Here is a 15273-nt window from a genome sequence, read left to right as displayed (position 1 = left end):
CAGGTCATACATACCCAATATTTACCATGAACTTGGGTACCAGTTGTGCAGTTTACTATTTTCTCTGTATCTTCATTTGTTGTGTAATTCTCAACCTTGAGCTCTCTAACAGTTGATCTATAGAGCAGCCGACAACAGGAGATACAAGCATATATTGGTCCCTCGGCAATTTTAGATAAGAAAGTTGAAGCGCACTTATCAATCGTCGCTTCTTCGCTTTGTTTTTTTCTTCTGCATCTGTTCATAATTGTCCTTGCAGTTTTACGGCGTTTCGCAGTAGTCTCTGCTGTCTCCTGTTCTCTTTGTCGCTTCATTCCAACCCTATTTAATGCTTGTCGTTTTGCTGTAGTCGCTGCTGACTCCTGTGCTCTGTGTCGTTTTTTATGACTCTTATCTGCTGCCCGTCGTTTTGCTGTAGACTCTTCTGACTCCTGTGCTCTGTGTCGTTTTTTATGACTCTTATCTGCTGCCCGTCGTTTTGCTGTAGACTCTTCTGACTCCTGTGCTCTGTGTCGCTTCATGCCGACCCTATTTGATGCACGACGTTTTTCTGTAGTCTCTTCTGACTCCTGTGCTCTGTGTCGCTTCATGCCGACCCTACTTGATGCACGGCGTTTTTCTGTAGTCTCTTCTGACTCCTGTGCTCTGTGTTGCTTCATGCCGACCCTATTTGACGCACGACGTTTTTCTGTAGTCTCTTCTGACTCCTGTGCTCTGTGTCGCTTCATGCCGACCCTATTTGATTCACGACGTTTCGCAGCAGTATTTGGTGTCTCTCCTTCTCTTTGCCTGCTATTGTACTGCGCAATTAATTTTCTTCTTTGCTCCACACTTTTGCGTTTGCTTCGAGCCATGATATTTATGGTATATTTCCTTTCTATACGGGGTAACTGATTTCAGTACCTCTGCTGACTGCTGGGACTTAGCACTGTTGTAGTCTAATGTTTCGGGTGTTGGTGTTAAAGGTCACAAGTCCGGCTCACAACTGCAATAAATCAGATTTGCGTGGGACAAGGCAGATGCTTTCCGTGGTGATATCCATAGTTCTTCAAAGAAATCTTGTTCAGGTAACTATTGTTGCACAGATATCTACAAATGCCCCCTCCTTCTTTATATTCAAGCCTACACAGTAAAACAGAGATTAGATTGAAGTCAGTAAAAGCATGTGTTCATTGGTTCTCATTTACATAAATTATGTAACTTGATCATCTCCTCCACCAAACAACAGACGTGCGTAATCTATGTTAAGAAAGAAGGCTTTTTATCGCATTTTCTGATAAGTTATGCAAATTAGTACCTCGTTTGCAAAATACATGTTCAATGATGTTCACCTGTACATAAATTTCAAGAAGTAAGAAGTTCCCAGCATTTACCACAATGAAATTATAGCATTTTCTCATTAATTATGCAAATTAGGTCTTCATTCTGCATAATATATATCTATCATTATTGTTCTATTTCTCAGTTACAAATGTCACATGTTGCAATGGTCCTATAATTGAACTGAGCATGTTTAGACAATTTTCTAATTAACTATGCAAATTAGATTTCGTTTGCATAATTGATATGCGATCATATGAGGCATCAATTAAGCTATCTACTTACTAAAAATCATGTCAATACGTCAACCCCTTCTTGGTTTATTCCATTTCAAAGTCTGACACTAAACCTGCCCTGCAATTCCAAACAAGCCGTTAGGGAGCCCAAACCTATACCACAATACTCACGGCATCAAGAGCTGTCTTATTAAGTCTTGTCTACCACTAAAATATCAAAGCCACAGCATGCCCAGAACTCGACATATCAAATCCGGAAGTTCCGCTGCAGTCCCGTAACAGGTCGCTAGGGGGCCCAAAAATCTAATCGTTTTCAAGTCTCATCAAGACCTACCAACATACCGAATATCAATACAATCCATCCAGGCGTTCTTGAGTTATGCTGGTATTCTACAATCATACTATTAGATAGATAGATACAAACGCTACCCAAAATGTAACCCTCTTGGCGAAGGTAATAATTAAGAGTCACAAATAAATGTTCCATGCCGGTTCTTCACAGGGAAAATTGGTGTAGAAAATTGTAAACAAAAAAATCTAAATAACTTATCTGACGGCATTAATTTGGCATCACTGTGGTAAATACATTGAATACGAGCGATCAGCCCTTAGAATATAAACTCTACTGACAAAAACGTCATATGTGCTTTAACTTCTATGAATGGAAGGGTATGGATCTTTTTCTCAATACACTGAGCGTAATGTTGAATACATACAGATTGTTGTATAATATCTAATATCACGCTTGGCCCACAAGACATAAGACATCACCTATCAAAACTTTATCCACAGGGCAATATCTATGCAATATTATCAGCAGTATCACCTAACTTTGTCACTTAGAAACCTTCATATGTATCTAGTGGAGTACTCATATATTTCAGAGTGACAGTTCAGGCTCGACTCAAAGGGTTGACAAGTAGATAGTTTTAAACACTTTGTACTTACCAGCTGGTCTTATCTTCAGTCCAAATAAACTCCTGCGCGAAAAAGGACCACCCTTGACATTCAAAGATTGCAACAAACTCCAAGAAGAAAAGGCATCAAAATCGTATTTAAAGCCAGAGAATTTTCCTGCAGTACGCAGTTGTAACAGTGTATGTTATCTGACCTGAAAGGTCATCTCCCAGATGCTACACGACCTCCTGTGACCTCCTGTACTAGAACAGGAAGTTGATGTCCTGCCGTTGGGATATGCCAGCTGCCGGCGCTTGCCGAGTTGAGAATTGACCTCAGTGACCTCTGGAATTCCATAAAGCTTCCTTACATATACACTGTACACCAGATTTTCGGAGCAGAAGAATTTTCCTGATTGTTCATATCGCATTATTTCCTCGAGATCATACCTTTGTCAAGTAATTTTGCCTCATCACATACATTGTGAATGATATACTTAATTATTTGGATTCATTATTTCTTGCCACATCACATGCTGGAAAAAAATTCAGAAAGGTTATGTAACATGTCACATTAATTATGCAAACTACGTCGTGATCTAAATCTTTCCCGTGTTCATGTTCCAACAGACATAAATTACATGTATTGCATTTATTGAAGTGGAGTTATGGATAACAATTGACTTATACAAATTCCTCATTGATTATGCAAATTAAGTCCTCATTTGCATAACATGCATATCATTATGAACATCTTTGCCCAAGCTACCTGCATGCCTAAAATGATGCCAATCCGTCGTTCCTTTCTGCAGTTATCCTCTTTGAAGTGTCTTGACAAAAATGCCCCTGCAGTTCCACAATTAAATGTTAGGGGGCTGAAACTTGCCCCAATATGTCATGGCACTAAAAGCTATCAACCACGTAAATGTCAAGACCATAGCATGTCTGAAACAAGAGATACATTGAAAAAACTGCTATTATAGAATATTCTCATTAATTATGCAAATTTACTCCTATTTTGCATAATTAGTATTTTATCGTGTACAACATTGTCTAAGGTACCTACATACCAAAAATCATGAAAATCCATTGTTCCCTTCTCGAGTTATCCTCTTCAGAAGTTTTTGACAAAAACGCCCCTGCTATCCCAAAACTAGACGCTAGGGGGCCAAAACTTATGTCATTTCTTCCTGAGCACAAGAGCTATCTAACACTCAAAAATCGTGACCACAGCATGTTCAGAACACCGAGATAGCAAAACCGGAAGTTGCGCTGCAGTACCAAGGGGAGCCGCTAGAGGGCCCAAAATCTAATCATTTCCAGCTTTCATCACACACTACCAACACACCAAGTATGAAAGCAATCCACCCAGCCGTTCTTGAGTTATCTTGTTTACACACACACACACACACAAACACACAGACAGACACACAAACGCAGGGTAAAATATAACCTCCATGACATTTCATGGAGGTAATAAGATAGTTGAACTTGTTTCAGACAAGGAGGGTTGGGTCCCTTGTATTCCCATTATTGCATATACCTGAGTCTTGACATAATACGTATTTCATTGTATTCACCTGTCCTCAAGCAACCTATATATCTCCAATATGAAGTCTCTACCATGAAGTGACCACAAAAGAACTATGTAATGTCTTTATTAATTATGCAAATATTAGGTATTAATTAGAATAACGCACATTTTGGTATATGCACCTGGCCAAGGGATATCTTCACCTCCAACATGACTGTTTTTTCTAGTATTTAGGAACTGATGCATTCACCCGTGTTTCTTAAGACTGGTACTTTACCAGTGTTTGTGTAGCATTTAGCAACAGCTATATCAACTTGCAACTTGCGCGTAGATAGTGTTTATAATGAGAAACTATTATTCACGTGTGTTTTTGTTAGTGCTTTAGAAATGTTTCCAGCACAAGAAAGAAAACACTGTGACAAATTGAAAACATATAGCTGACGTATTCCGTACCATAGACGGTGTTGATTTATACGTTCGCAGTAGTACTGGTTTTATGCCACCTCAGCTGCAAAAATTGTCTTTTTCATTTCAATGTCATGTTTGCACCGAACAATATAGTATCGACTTTCGAGGTATGACATCTTACGGTACGGTAATAAGGTGCCATATACGTTACTCCCCAGGTGCAGTATAGTACCAGGTAGCGCACCTGTAATATGTAGTAACCAGCTGCTCTTGGGGGGGGGGGGGGGGGCGAAAACGCTGATCGCCGTTGTGCGAAAATGCCGGGAAAGGAATATATACCGGGAAGCTTGTACGCGCCCCCAACAAGCTTCTCGGTATATATTCCTTTCCCGGCATTTACCCCCAAAATCAACGCGAATTTTTTTCAAATATAGAGTATCTCACTAAAGCTATGGCACGATGATGGCGTCGCTGCGACCGAGCTATTTGATGAAGCGCACAACGATTGTAAATATGTCATCGATGAAAAATGACCCTCTCTACGCTATCTGTAGTTCGTGGAATTGTATGCATCATCGCACCATTATATGTTTGAACATCGTCAACATTTCTGACTGCCCATATCTGACGGCTCACACATTAGCTAGCTTGGGTGGTGCCCTATGCTACCAAGGACGCTATACAAGGCGTATTTGATCCTGCGGTGTGTTTATATCAAGTTCTCAGTCCATCGAGTTCCCACCGTGAAACGTGTATTTCAGTCGGGCAGACGACACCTACGGAGAAGCATCTTCCACAATGTGGTGGTTTTCCCGATCCGTTGGCATCTTGGTTCTGTTGCCGGTTTGTTTTGGACGTCCTTCTGGAGAGCGGACGCTACTTCCCTCTACCAGTGAGTAGAAAGCATCCCTACACGTATGAATGAAGGAATGAAAAATTATTTACGTGTCTAACGCTTAATGGGCCCAGCCTGCATGGGCTTATAAAACTCGGGAATAGCGACACATACAAGATACACCATAAGAGAACAGAGGTACAACTAATAGGGACTTACACTGAAAACAAATTAGCAGGAATAAAGCAGAACCAGCTGCAGCCGGAATCACAATGTGAGACAATCGGGCGGGAATTCCAGATAATCCTTCTGTCCCCATCACACGACAAGGGATGAGCCGAAATACCGTCAGAATAACTATTATTTTTTTCTATTGCTGGGTATTTAAATTTGTTGTGCATTCTACACATTTTCACTGCATTCAAGATATTCTTTTGGCCACAATCTAGCAGGATTTGAAGTGGCTTGCATGCCTTTCGGTTCTCCATCGAATGAGATCAGAATGTGTCGAATAATGGTAATGGAATGCCGTAGAATGCGGTCAGACTGCAGTAAGAATTAACACTTTGAATGTCATTCGATATTTCTCAACTTCACATGCACCTCGAAAGTTTTGAGCAAGTCAAAAACTTTTGGGCCAGCCAAAAGAACGGGCACAAAGATCTGGAATGCAGTGAAAATTTCTTGAAATTTTGAATACACTACGAATTCCCAGGAATAGGAAAGAACTTTCATTCAGACGGCAGTCTGGCTCATTCTTGCCCTCGTGTAAAGGGGCCTTTAACAAAGATCATAGGTACGAAGTCATTGGGTAACAGAACAGACAATCATCGGACAGAGACATCAAATCATAGGTACAAATAAACCCATAATTATCAAACCAAGATTCACAGAGCAGAGATGTATGCAGTATGGGAGAACTGGAAACCAGATGACTCCACCGCCCACCTTAAAAAAAGGCTTGGGTCCGCAGGTTTTTCTGGGGCAACAGGAAATACAGCATTTTGAAGTAAGCCCCACGGGTTTTGCCTTCCGCGCACAATTTTGTGCACTGAATCGTATGGACCAGGTGTACGTGTTTGTGCCTGTTTCATCATGTCTCCTCCGCGTTGCCATGTTTTCGACAATTGTCAGATCATAATAACTTTATTGCACAACAATATTGTACATTGTATATAAAGTATGGCGTCCACCGGTACATAACTACGGTTCCATAATTATAAGGACATATATAGCCTATATATTGGAGTAATTTCTAGCGTCTTGACATTCTTTAATACATTTTCCCGTATATACCATGCAGGGGTTGTCACATGTCATTATGTACTAAAATCAATGTATATAAGATGATGTCCTTTTGTATAGTGAATTACGCGTATCAGAATATTTGGAACATACTATCAAAAAGTAATATTCAAATATCTCTACTGGTATACCGTGTTAAATACGAGTTTTTTTTTAATCGCTGTCCTATTCGTTTGATGCGCCAGTAACTGACATCTGCATGTTTTAAATCTGCGTTACTTTCATTTTACAGCCTGCCTAATATGAAAGTATACTCATGTACACCTTGTTTTTCAATATCGGAGTTGGCACATATTACAAGTATCTGCACGGTATGTTTTTTGCTGGTACATCAAATCAAAATTCAACCACCCAAGTCTTAATGCGCACACAATACCCTAGGGCGGTGCCCCGTCTCCCTTTGGCTTTGTGCTTGCCCAGTTTCTAGCACTTATGTCGGGCTTAATCACATACGAACCAGACAGGTTATCGGCGGAAAATGAGCACCAGACAACATCGGTACACGTAGTTTACCTCAGTAAGGTCGTCGGCAACACAAGCAATATTTAGCCCGAGCCAGGGTTGTAGAACTTGAATTATCAAAGGAAATTTTTGGGGCACTTTTCTGCGTAATAAGATGAAGCAACTCTATATATTCCATTCCATACCAACATTCAGTGAGCAAATATTTATTGCCACAGTGCACGTCGCGCTTGGATGTAGTGAAGTCTAATTTTTGTGGGTTACCATATTTAGGGAATCCTAGCTTGGCTTGATTTTGTTCCGTTTTGAATTAACTGCTCATAATGACATAATGATGTAAATGTGGGAATATAGTGCAGTAGATATCCATTCTTATACAGATTGCATCATCCAGAATATTTCCACTTTTATATTCTCACTCTAATATTGCTTAGGTTGCCTTTAACCCTCACGTCCGCATCGACATTCCAAAGCGCGGAAGTTGACGATGGCTGCCGTACTCTTTATACGGCGCGAAATTCAAAACACTTCGACTGTGCGCATACGTGCATGAAGAAAACAATACCGTGACATCAATTTCAAATGGGACATCAAATTCAACCACCCAAGTCCTAATGTTCACACAAAGGACCTTTCAGACGAGAAGCGGAATCAGCCGGAATGCCGTCAGAACGACTATTCCTTGTATATTCCTGGGTATTCGTAGTTCATTCTAGAAATTATCACTGTGTTTCAGATATTTCTGCCCAGTCTTGGGGCCGTCCCGAATGTTTTTGTCATGCTCAAAACTTTTGAGGAGCATTTGAAGTGTAAGATTATCGATTAACGACATTTAAAGTGTATTCTAACTGCAGTGTGACCGCATTCTAAGGCATTCCAACATTATTCGAAACATTCTGATCTCATTCGATGCAGAACGAAACGGCAAGTCACTTCAAATCCAGCCAGAATGTGGCCAAAAGTGCATCTGGAATGCAGTGAGAATGTCTATAATGCACTAAAGAAATACCCAGGAATACCAAGGAGTAGTTATTCTGACGGTATTTCGGCCCATTCCTTCTCGTGTGAAGGGGACCGGATATAAGGTCCATTTGGGTCCCCGCCCGAATGTGGCACGAAATTTACAAATTCTTCATGCCAGCTTTTTCTGCTTGATTCCTGCTAATTCGCTTTCAATGTGAAGGCCCTCTATGGGCGGCGCCCTATCTCCTTCTGCGCTTGCCCAGTGCATGGGGACAAGGCGCGTCCCTTTGAAAGAGAATAAGCAGCTGCTTTAGAGGAGGGCAGAACACAGAAAGTTAGATGGGGTCCACGTCAGTCTAAGTCCCACGACGTTCTAGCATACTAGTGTGTGTAGTATGGGATGGGAGTGGGCTTTTACTTATACATGTACAATCATTAGAGAGATCTCCTTTGATATATTTTCCTGTGTATACCATGCAGGGGTTGTCATGTACCATTATGTACAGTACTTCAATCTGCTATTCAAGTTCAAATAAATTATTGTATATAAGACGATAGCCTTTATATGGTGAATTTTTAGAACATACTATCAAAAAGTGACATTTGTCTTCAATTATCTCTACTAGTATACCGTGTTATTACGAGTTTGTTTTTTTAAACAGCTGTCTCTTATTTAATTGGTGCGTCTGTAACTGACATCTGTATGTTGTAGTTTCGTGTCACTTTGGGTTTACAGTCTGCCCAATATGAAAGTATACTCATATACACCTTGCATTTCAATTTCGGAGTTGGTAGATATTACAAGTATCTGCACGGTATATTTTTTGTTGGTGCATCAAATTAGAATTCAACCACCCAAGTCTTAATGCGCACACAATACCCTAGGGCGGTGCCCCGTCTCCCTTTGGCTTTGTGCTTGCCCAGTTTCTAGCACTTATGTCGGGCTTATTTACATAAAAACCGGACAGGTTATCGTCGGAAAATGAGCGCCCAGACATCATCGGCAGTTTGCCGCATTAAGATCGTCGTGATCCAACCCTCGCGTCCGTACCGACTCGGTATTCAAAATCGCGGAAGTTGACGATGGCAACCGTGTTCCGTGAAATTAAAAACACTTCGACTTTGTGCATGCGTGACGAAAACAATACAAAATAGAAAGCCTGACAAAATCGCCTGAAAACACGTCAAAAACGACCGGAGCCTCAGCTCTGCTTGGAGAGTACGACGCCTTCACTACGAGGACCGAGCGTTTAATCGACCGAGCCTAACAACACGAACCGAACGTTAACACACGACCCGAGCGTTAGACCACGACCAGACCGAATCTATCATGTTCCGATCGCAATATCTGGCTAGTCTCTACCAGACTCCACAGGTCGCTGGAAAACGTCTGGATATTGAACAAATAGGAGTAAGCCGACCAGAGGAGTACAGCTTGTGTGATAGCTGGATAGACTGCAAAAGGCTGACTGAAATCCCATGGCAACTTATGTGTCCTATTTGGCCAAATTCTTCTCTTTTTTCATCCAGCTGACACGTCTGCTTGGAGACTAATATCTGGCACGCAAATCGTGGTTCAGCCGCACAGAGCCTGACAATTCATGTAGAAACACAATACAGTAGAGCGCATATTTCACACTTATCTACATCTACGTAATACTGGGCAATGCCCCTCGCGGGACTTTGTGCCCAGGGGAGTGAGGATGCCCTAGCAAACCGGTGGTGGTGAGACAAAAATAGTGAAAAAAAAACGTTTCCATTCATTAGACAAAAATAACAGTGCTGTGCTGTACAAGTTGCTAGGGCATAGTTCGGTCTTACAGCTGGGTAGAGCTAGGGTAGCCATAATACTTGGCTACCCCGGCTTTGAACTGTTCTACGGAGGTGGTATGTATCAGATGTTCAGGCAGGCTATTCCACTCTATGACTGTCCGGGGGAAGTAACTTGCCCTGTATGTTTCGGTTTTGCATGTTAAGGTGTGGAAACGTTGGTTGTGACCTCTTGTAATGTTGTTGTTTTGTCATTGCTTCTAAAGGTGAAAGATCACTCTGTCAAATTAACGACATTTCAATCAACATCTATGACGTGTGTTGGATAATAAGATAACCTCAGATGACTATGGCAAACAAAGAGATGGCTTTTGTTGCAGTATTCATTCAAACCTTATTGTTGAATTGAAAAGGTTGTAAAATACGAAACATTAGTCCTTTTGTTGATGGCATTGCTGCCCCTACGGCCGGTGAGGTGAGATGAGGTGAGAGTCCTTTTGCCGAATAGTTACCTCCATGAAAAATGGAGGTATAGTTTTTGGTTGGTGTGTGTCTGTATGTGTGTGTGTGCGTCTGTCTGTCTGTCTGTCTTTCCGAATATTTGTGGTTAGCATAACTTTAGAACCTCTGAACGAATTGTAATGATATTTTGTATGTGGTTAGGAGTTGACAAATGTCAATGTCGATTTTGGGCTCCCTGGTGTGTGACCTTGGTACTGCAGCAGAACTTCGATTTTTTTTATCTTTTGACCCGGACATGCTATGATCTTGTTCTTGACTGAGTTTTCCCAGTGGGAATGTTATTCAAGTGATATAGGCATGTGATTTCTTGCTACATCTTACGTAGGCTACAGTGCGCCAAATAGCAGACAATCAAGAGACTGGATATGATTTGGAACGGTCAGACGTTTCTTCCTGGCAGCCTCTACTACATTTCGTCAGTGACACTGAGCAGATCCGTTCAAGATTTATACCGTAACTATGAATGAATATACAAAGGAGGTCACCTCCTTCATTAGCGTAATCCCATTTGAAAGTTAGTACCCGGTAGTGGATGCTATCTGAAACGTCTGACCGTTTAAAAAATCATATCCAGTTGCTTCAGTAACTGTCGATTACCTGGATGTCTAACCTTCATCGACGTACATCTACAATGACTTGTGTAGACTAGTATGTACAGGTTCAACTCCTCGCTTCTAACGACAGTGGTAAATGTAAGGATGATGACCCAAAGAAACTTAAGCGGGTCCTTCCATATTTCCTTCCAGACCCTACACAAGGTTACATACGGAGAGAAGACCACGCCTGTCTCGGCGGGCTGTACGACATTAGTTCCCATGGGAACACGAACCTGGCGACCTGTGCGCACCTCTGCACGGTGTCAGGATCGTGCGGGGCGTTTGTGCACGTGCCAGGCGACTCCGCCAGCTCATGTACGCTCAAACAAGCATGTCCGGCACCCGGCAACTTCCCAGGGGCTGATCTGTACTTCAAGAGGCGTGAGTTTCATGGCGTTTGTTGTGTCAACACTGCAGTTAACCCATACGAATTGTGTTTCATTTCTTGCCATTCAGTATTTACACACGTGTCATTTTTTTTTACTTCCATTCATGGCGATTCTTATTCTACTCGATAACAATCCATTCTTTTGATATTGATAACGATAAATTCTGATGTTGATAATCTATATGTTATTCTGATATTGATGATAAACTATTCTTCTGATACTGATAACAATCTATTCTCATTATACAAATAATAGTCTATAGTTCCGACATTGACAACATTCTTTTCATCTCATGTTAATAAGAATCGAATATAACTAAGTGTTCTTCTACTTTTAAGCTCACCCCTGGCCGTATAGCGACGACGAAGGTATGTCTAAATCTTTATGTTAGGATAGGGATTGCGATCCGTCTGACACCTTCTTCAGGGCAATTTTGACTGATTCACATTGTACTGCAGGGTACATGATGAAACTATTCACGGATGTATGATGTTCGTCTTTTCTTACTTTTTTTCATAGTTTGCAACGCCACCGCTACTCTGTCATTGACCAGCAGGGTGTCCGTGTTCACGTGAGTAGGCTGCTGGTATTTTTTTGTTTTTGTTTGGACAGACAATGACAATGTGGCACTGCACTCAAGTTTGTAACTTAAATTAACAGTTCCACATACACAGTACAGGCAGAAGGTAAAGGTAGTCTTTCCATTTACCTCCCTTAACGGAGCTAGGTACCCATTTTTACACCTGGGTGAAGTAAGGGAGGTCGTGTGAAGTGTCTTTCCCAAGGGCACAACATCGGGGCACGGCGGGGATCGAACTCGGGACCTATAGATTCCGAGCCGATACGCTCTACTAGTTACGTCACACACGACGCCACGCTGGTAGTTTACGATGGAGTAATCCTCGAGCAGATTTACCGGAGGCTTGGCAGTGTCAAAGGAGAAAAACAATATCCAGTTGGTCCGTTGGATCTTCTTGGAAATTAATTTTGAGGGCAATTTATGGCGAAATCAGCAGCTGAGACCCATACTATAGTGTTACTCCAAATTACTGTACCCAGTGGACCGAACTCAGCAGATGAACAACAGTGTAACCGGACCATGAAACGTAAGCTTTGTAATTGGATATGCAAAGAGAGTGTTGATTTTAGCAGTACACACATAGTACATACGTCGTCAATAGCATAGGGTGCTACCACATCAATTAAAATTTCTTTAATTTCATCACTTTTCGTAAATCAAAAGCGAAACCATGGAGATGATAGAAGCTGAATGTGGTTGAATATATAGCAACGGTGATCGTGGCTTTTCACAGCCGCACATGATGTTTCGCAAACACCTAGGCTGGTCACCGTCTTCCACGGGTCAGCTAGGGGTGTTTTTCGGACCCAGTCTGCTAAGCATAGCCATAGGTCTGTTTGTGCTGCCAGCTTTTCTTTCCAGCCGGGTGTTCGAGTTATCACCGCCCGGTGGAACAAAGTATTGGAGGCTAACTCCCTAAAACTTCCCCGGCGTGCACTATTAAATTTGGCGGGCGGGCAACACTCCTAGCACCGCAGCGATGGCAGCGAGCTCACGACGATATGGTTACCAGCCTTAGCGAACAGTATATGTATCCCTCTGTCTACTGTGGTCAGTTATTAAGGAAATGAAATGTTGTTTTTCAGTATCGTCTGTCCTCCCGGCTGTGCGTCTGTTGCAGGAACAATCTATGGTGACGGGATGTACAGCGCGGTAAGTACGAGATGTACGGCGCGTCATAAAACGACGCCATACACATATAATATACAGTTGGGGTGCACCATCTTTGGTCCGCCAAATTGAATTTACAAAAAGGCGAATCAGCACACAATCGCAAAATACATCAAAAATAGACTAACAACGTTTTTGGATTTAAAAAATAACTAGCAGTTTCAAGGGAAAATACGCTAGTTTTACTAGATATAGTGCTATGGTTCGCCATCTTGGATTTTGGCCGATGACGTCATTAAAACAAGCAGCTACTAGTATTTGAATATATCAACATGTTGAGTTCAACGTATCGTTTACACTAATAATTCTAATGTCCAAACATTACACATTAACCTACACCTACACGGTAATTGTCCAATGGTCTTAAACTATTTCTCCTACACGCTTTAGAACTCGTCCGTCTGTAAAGCGGCTGTTCATCACGGCTGGATCAGAGACGAGCTGGGAGGAGCCGTGACCGTCAGGAAGTACACTCCTAACCTGGACAGGACCACTTACACGACCACACGCAACGGGGTCACGGCGCTGTGGTGAGTTAAGCTCCTGTCATACACAAAATACTTGCAAATAAAGAGAGAGAGAGAGAGAGAGAGAGAGAGAGAGGGAGAGAGAGAAGGAAAGATGAGAGAGGGACGAGAGAGAGTGGGTGAAAGACAGCAGTGATATAATGGAGAGAGAGAGAAAGAGAGAGCAAACAATACCTCCGTCACAGATGTAAAATATTTACCGCATCTTGCATTATCATGACTTTGCCAACGGACATGCACGTAACCTGAGAGGAACCATAAAAAATGTGAATTTCGGCTTCAGATCAAAATAAGAAATATCCTGACAATGTTTTACTTGGTTTTCAAAGGTATAACGGACGTGACGGGACCTCGTTTTATTTTCTTCACGGTATGTTACAAAATACTGTTCTGTTCACCTTGCTGGTTTATTATGATCAAGTCTTTCGTTTTTATTGGGGAGAGGGGCAAGTAATCTCGCGTAGCACTGGGCAAAATGGGCGGGGCTAAAAGTGTGGCTATTTTCAAACACGGGATTTGAGAAATTATTTCTTTAACATATTTGATGTATGCATGACGAACATTGTCTTCATGTGGCTTGTGACCTGAGATGGTTGTTTGGGCCATGTGGTTGCCCGACAACGCTTGGCAGTAATAAGAAAGTATTAGGATATTTTACCCTAGACATGTGGCATGTGCACCACGTGTTCTCTACACTGACATTTACCATGTTTTCCGTTTGCAGGATGTGACTCAGTGATGACAGCGTCCAGCCGATCGCGGGAGTTTTACTCCAACAGCCCGTTCGACAAGAACAGCGAGTGTAAACTCCACATCATCGGCAATCCTGGCGGCATGATAGCCCCGAAGTTCAAGTTCAGCCTCTCGGACGAGGACGAGTTAGAGGTCAGTAACATGATTGTTGTTGTTCACCTTGAGTTGTAGTGCTGAGTGACATAGGGCAACAAGTTTCCTTTCTGTATTTGTAGCAGGGGTATACGTTTAAGGGGGTGGGGTTGCTAGCCCTTCCCCTTTAACGTGCTCGAGGCACCTTGTACAACACCGGGTCCTCATTTTACTTTCCTTCTGAAAGACGAACCCAAACCGAGATACCCTATCCAGGATTTGAACCAGGGTCTCTCAATTACCAACTAGTTGGAACCAGAGCTCGACTGTGAGGCTGCTACCAGTTGAGCTACGGAGACAGCCCCCCCCCCCCCCCCAATAGCTTAAAAAATCTATTCATTTTGTTTATCTATCAATCTTAGGTACTTATGGCTTTATTACTTTGGGTAGTCCAGGCACGAGGTTGCCTATGGCAGGTAAACAGAATACAAGATTTCTATCAGTGCTCTATCCCTCCTCAAGTTGAAATGACCCTTAATTAAGGAAATCAAGTAAGTCCTTATCGACGACTCGTACTCTTGGTATGATCTTCATATGAGACCCTATCGACTAGTTATGATCTTAATATGAGACTTCATCGACAAGTCATGACCTTTATATGAGACCTTATCGATGAATCAGGATGTTTATATGAGACCTTTCTTCCCTTTCTTTTGCTATAAGGTCAACTCTGGTCCGAACAAGGGGTACTTTGTGGGTAAATATACCAACACCGCCAGGTATTATTTCGGAATACCAGACGTTCACGAGGCGTTCTTTGATCTGACCACTGGATCTCAAGACACCGGGCAGTATCTATGGGTAACCTGGAATACCACGGACATCAAACGTATGTCATCCTTTTTATTGACCTGTCTGCCGGCCGTGAAAAAACG

The 15273-nt window shown here is 42.1% G+C and overlaps 1 protein-coding gene across 1 annotated transcript in view; it reads left to right on the top strand.

Annotated features, from left to right (window-relative positions):
- The first annotated feature begins 8941 nt into the window (after nt 1–8941).
- The window catches only part of LOC118409181, a 24024-nt gene continuing 17692 nt past the window's right edge, over nt 8942–15273 (top strand). Inside the window, exons 1-8 of the mRNA XM_035810050.1 lie at nt 8942–9017; nt 10998–11228; nt 11756–11807; nt 12902–12968; nt 13377–13516; nt 13843–13883; nt 14238–14398; nt 15062–15227. Of these exons, the coding sequence (XP_035665943.1) occupies nt 8942–9017; nt 10998–11228; nt 11756–11807; nt 12902–12968; nt 13377–13516; nt 13843–13883; nt 14238–14398; nt 15062–15227 (934 nt within the window). The remainder of the gene's footprint in view (nt 9018–10997; nt 11229–11755; nt 11808–12901; nt 12969–13376; nt 13517–13842; nt 13884–14237; nt 14399–15061; nt 15228–15273) is intronic.

Source organism: Branchiostoma floridae, chromosome 2, assembly GCF_000003815.2.
Source record: "Branchiostoma floridae strain S238N-H82 chromosome 2, Bfl_VNyyK, whole genome shotgun sequence".
Classification (NCBI taxonomy): Eukaryota; Metazoa; Chordata; class Leptocardii; order Amphioxiformes; family Branchiostomatidae; genus Branchiostoma; species Branchiostoma floridae.
This window is presented reverse-complemented; position numbering and strand designations above follow the sequence as displayed.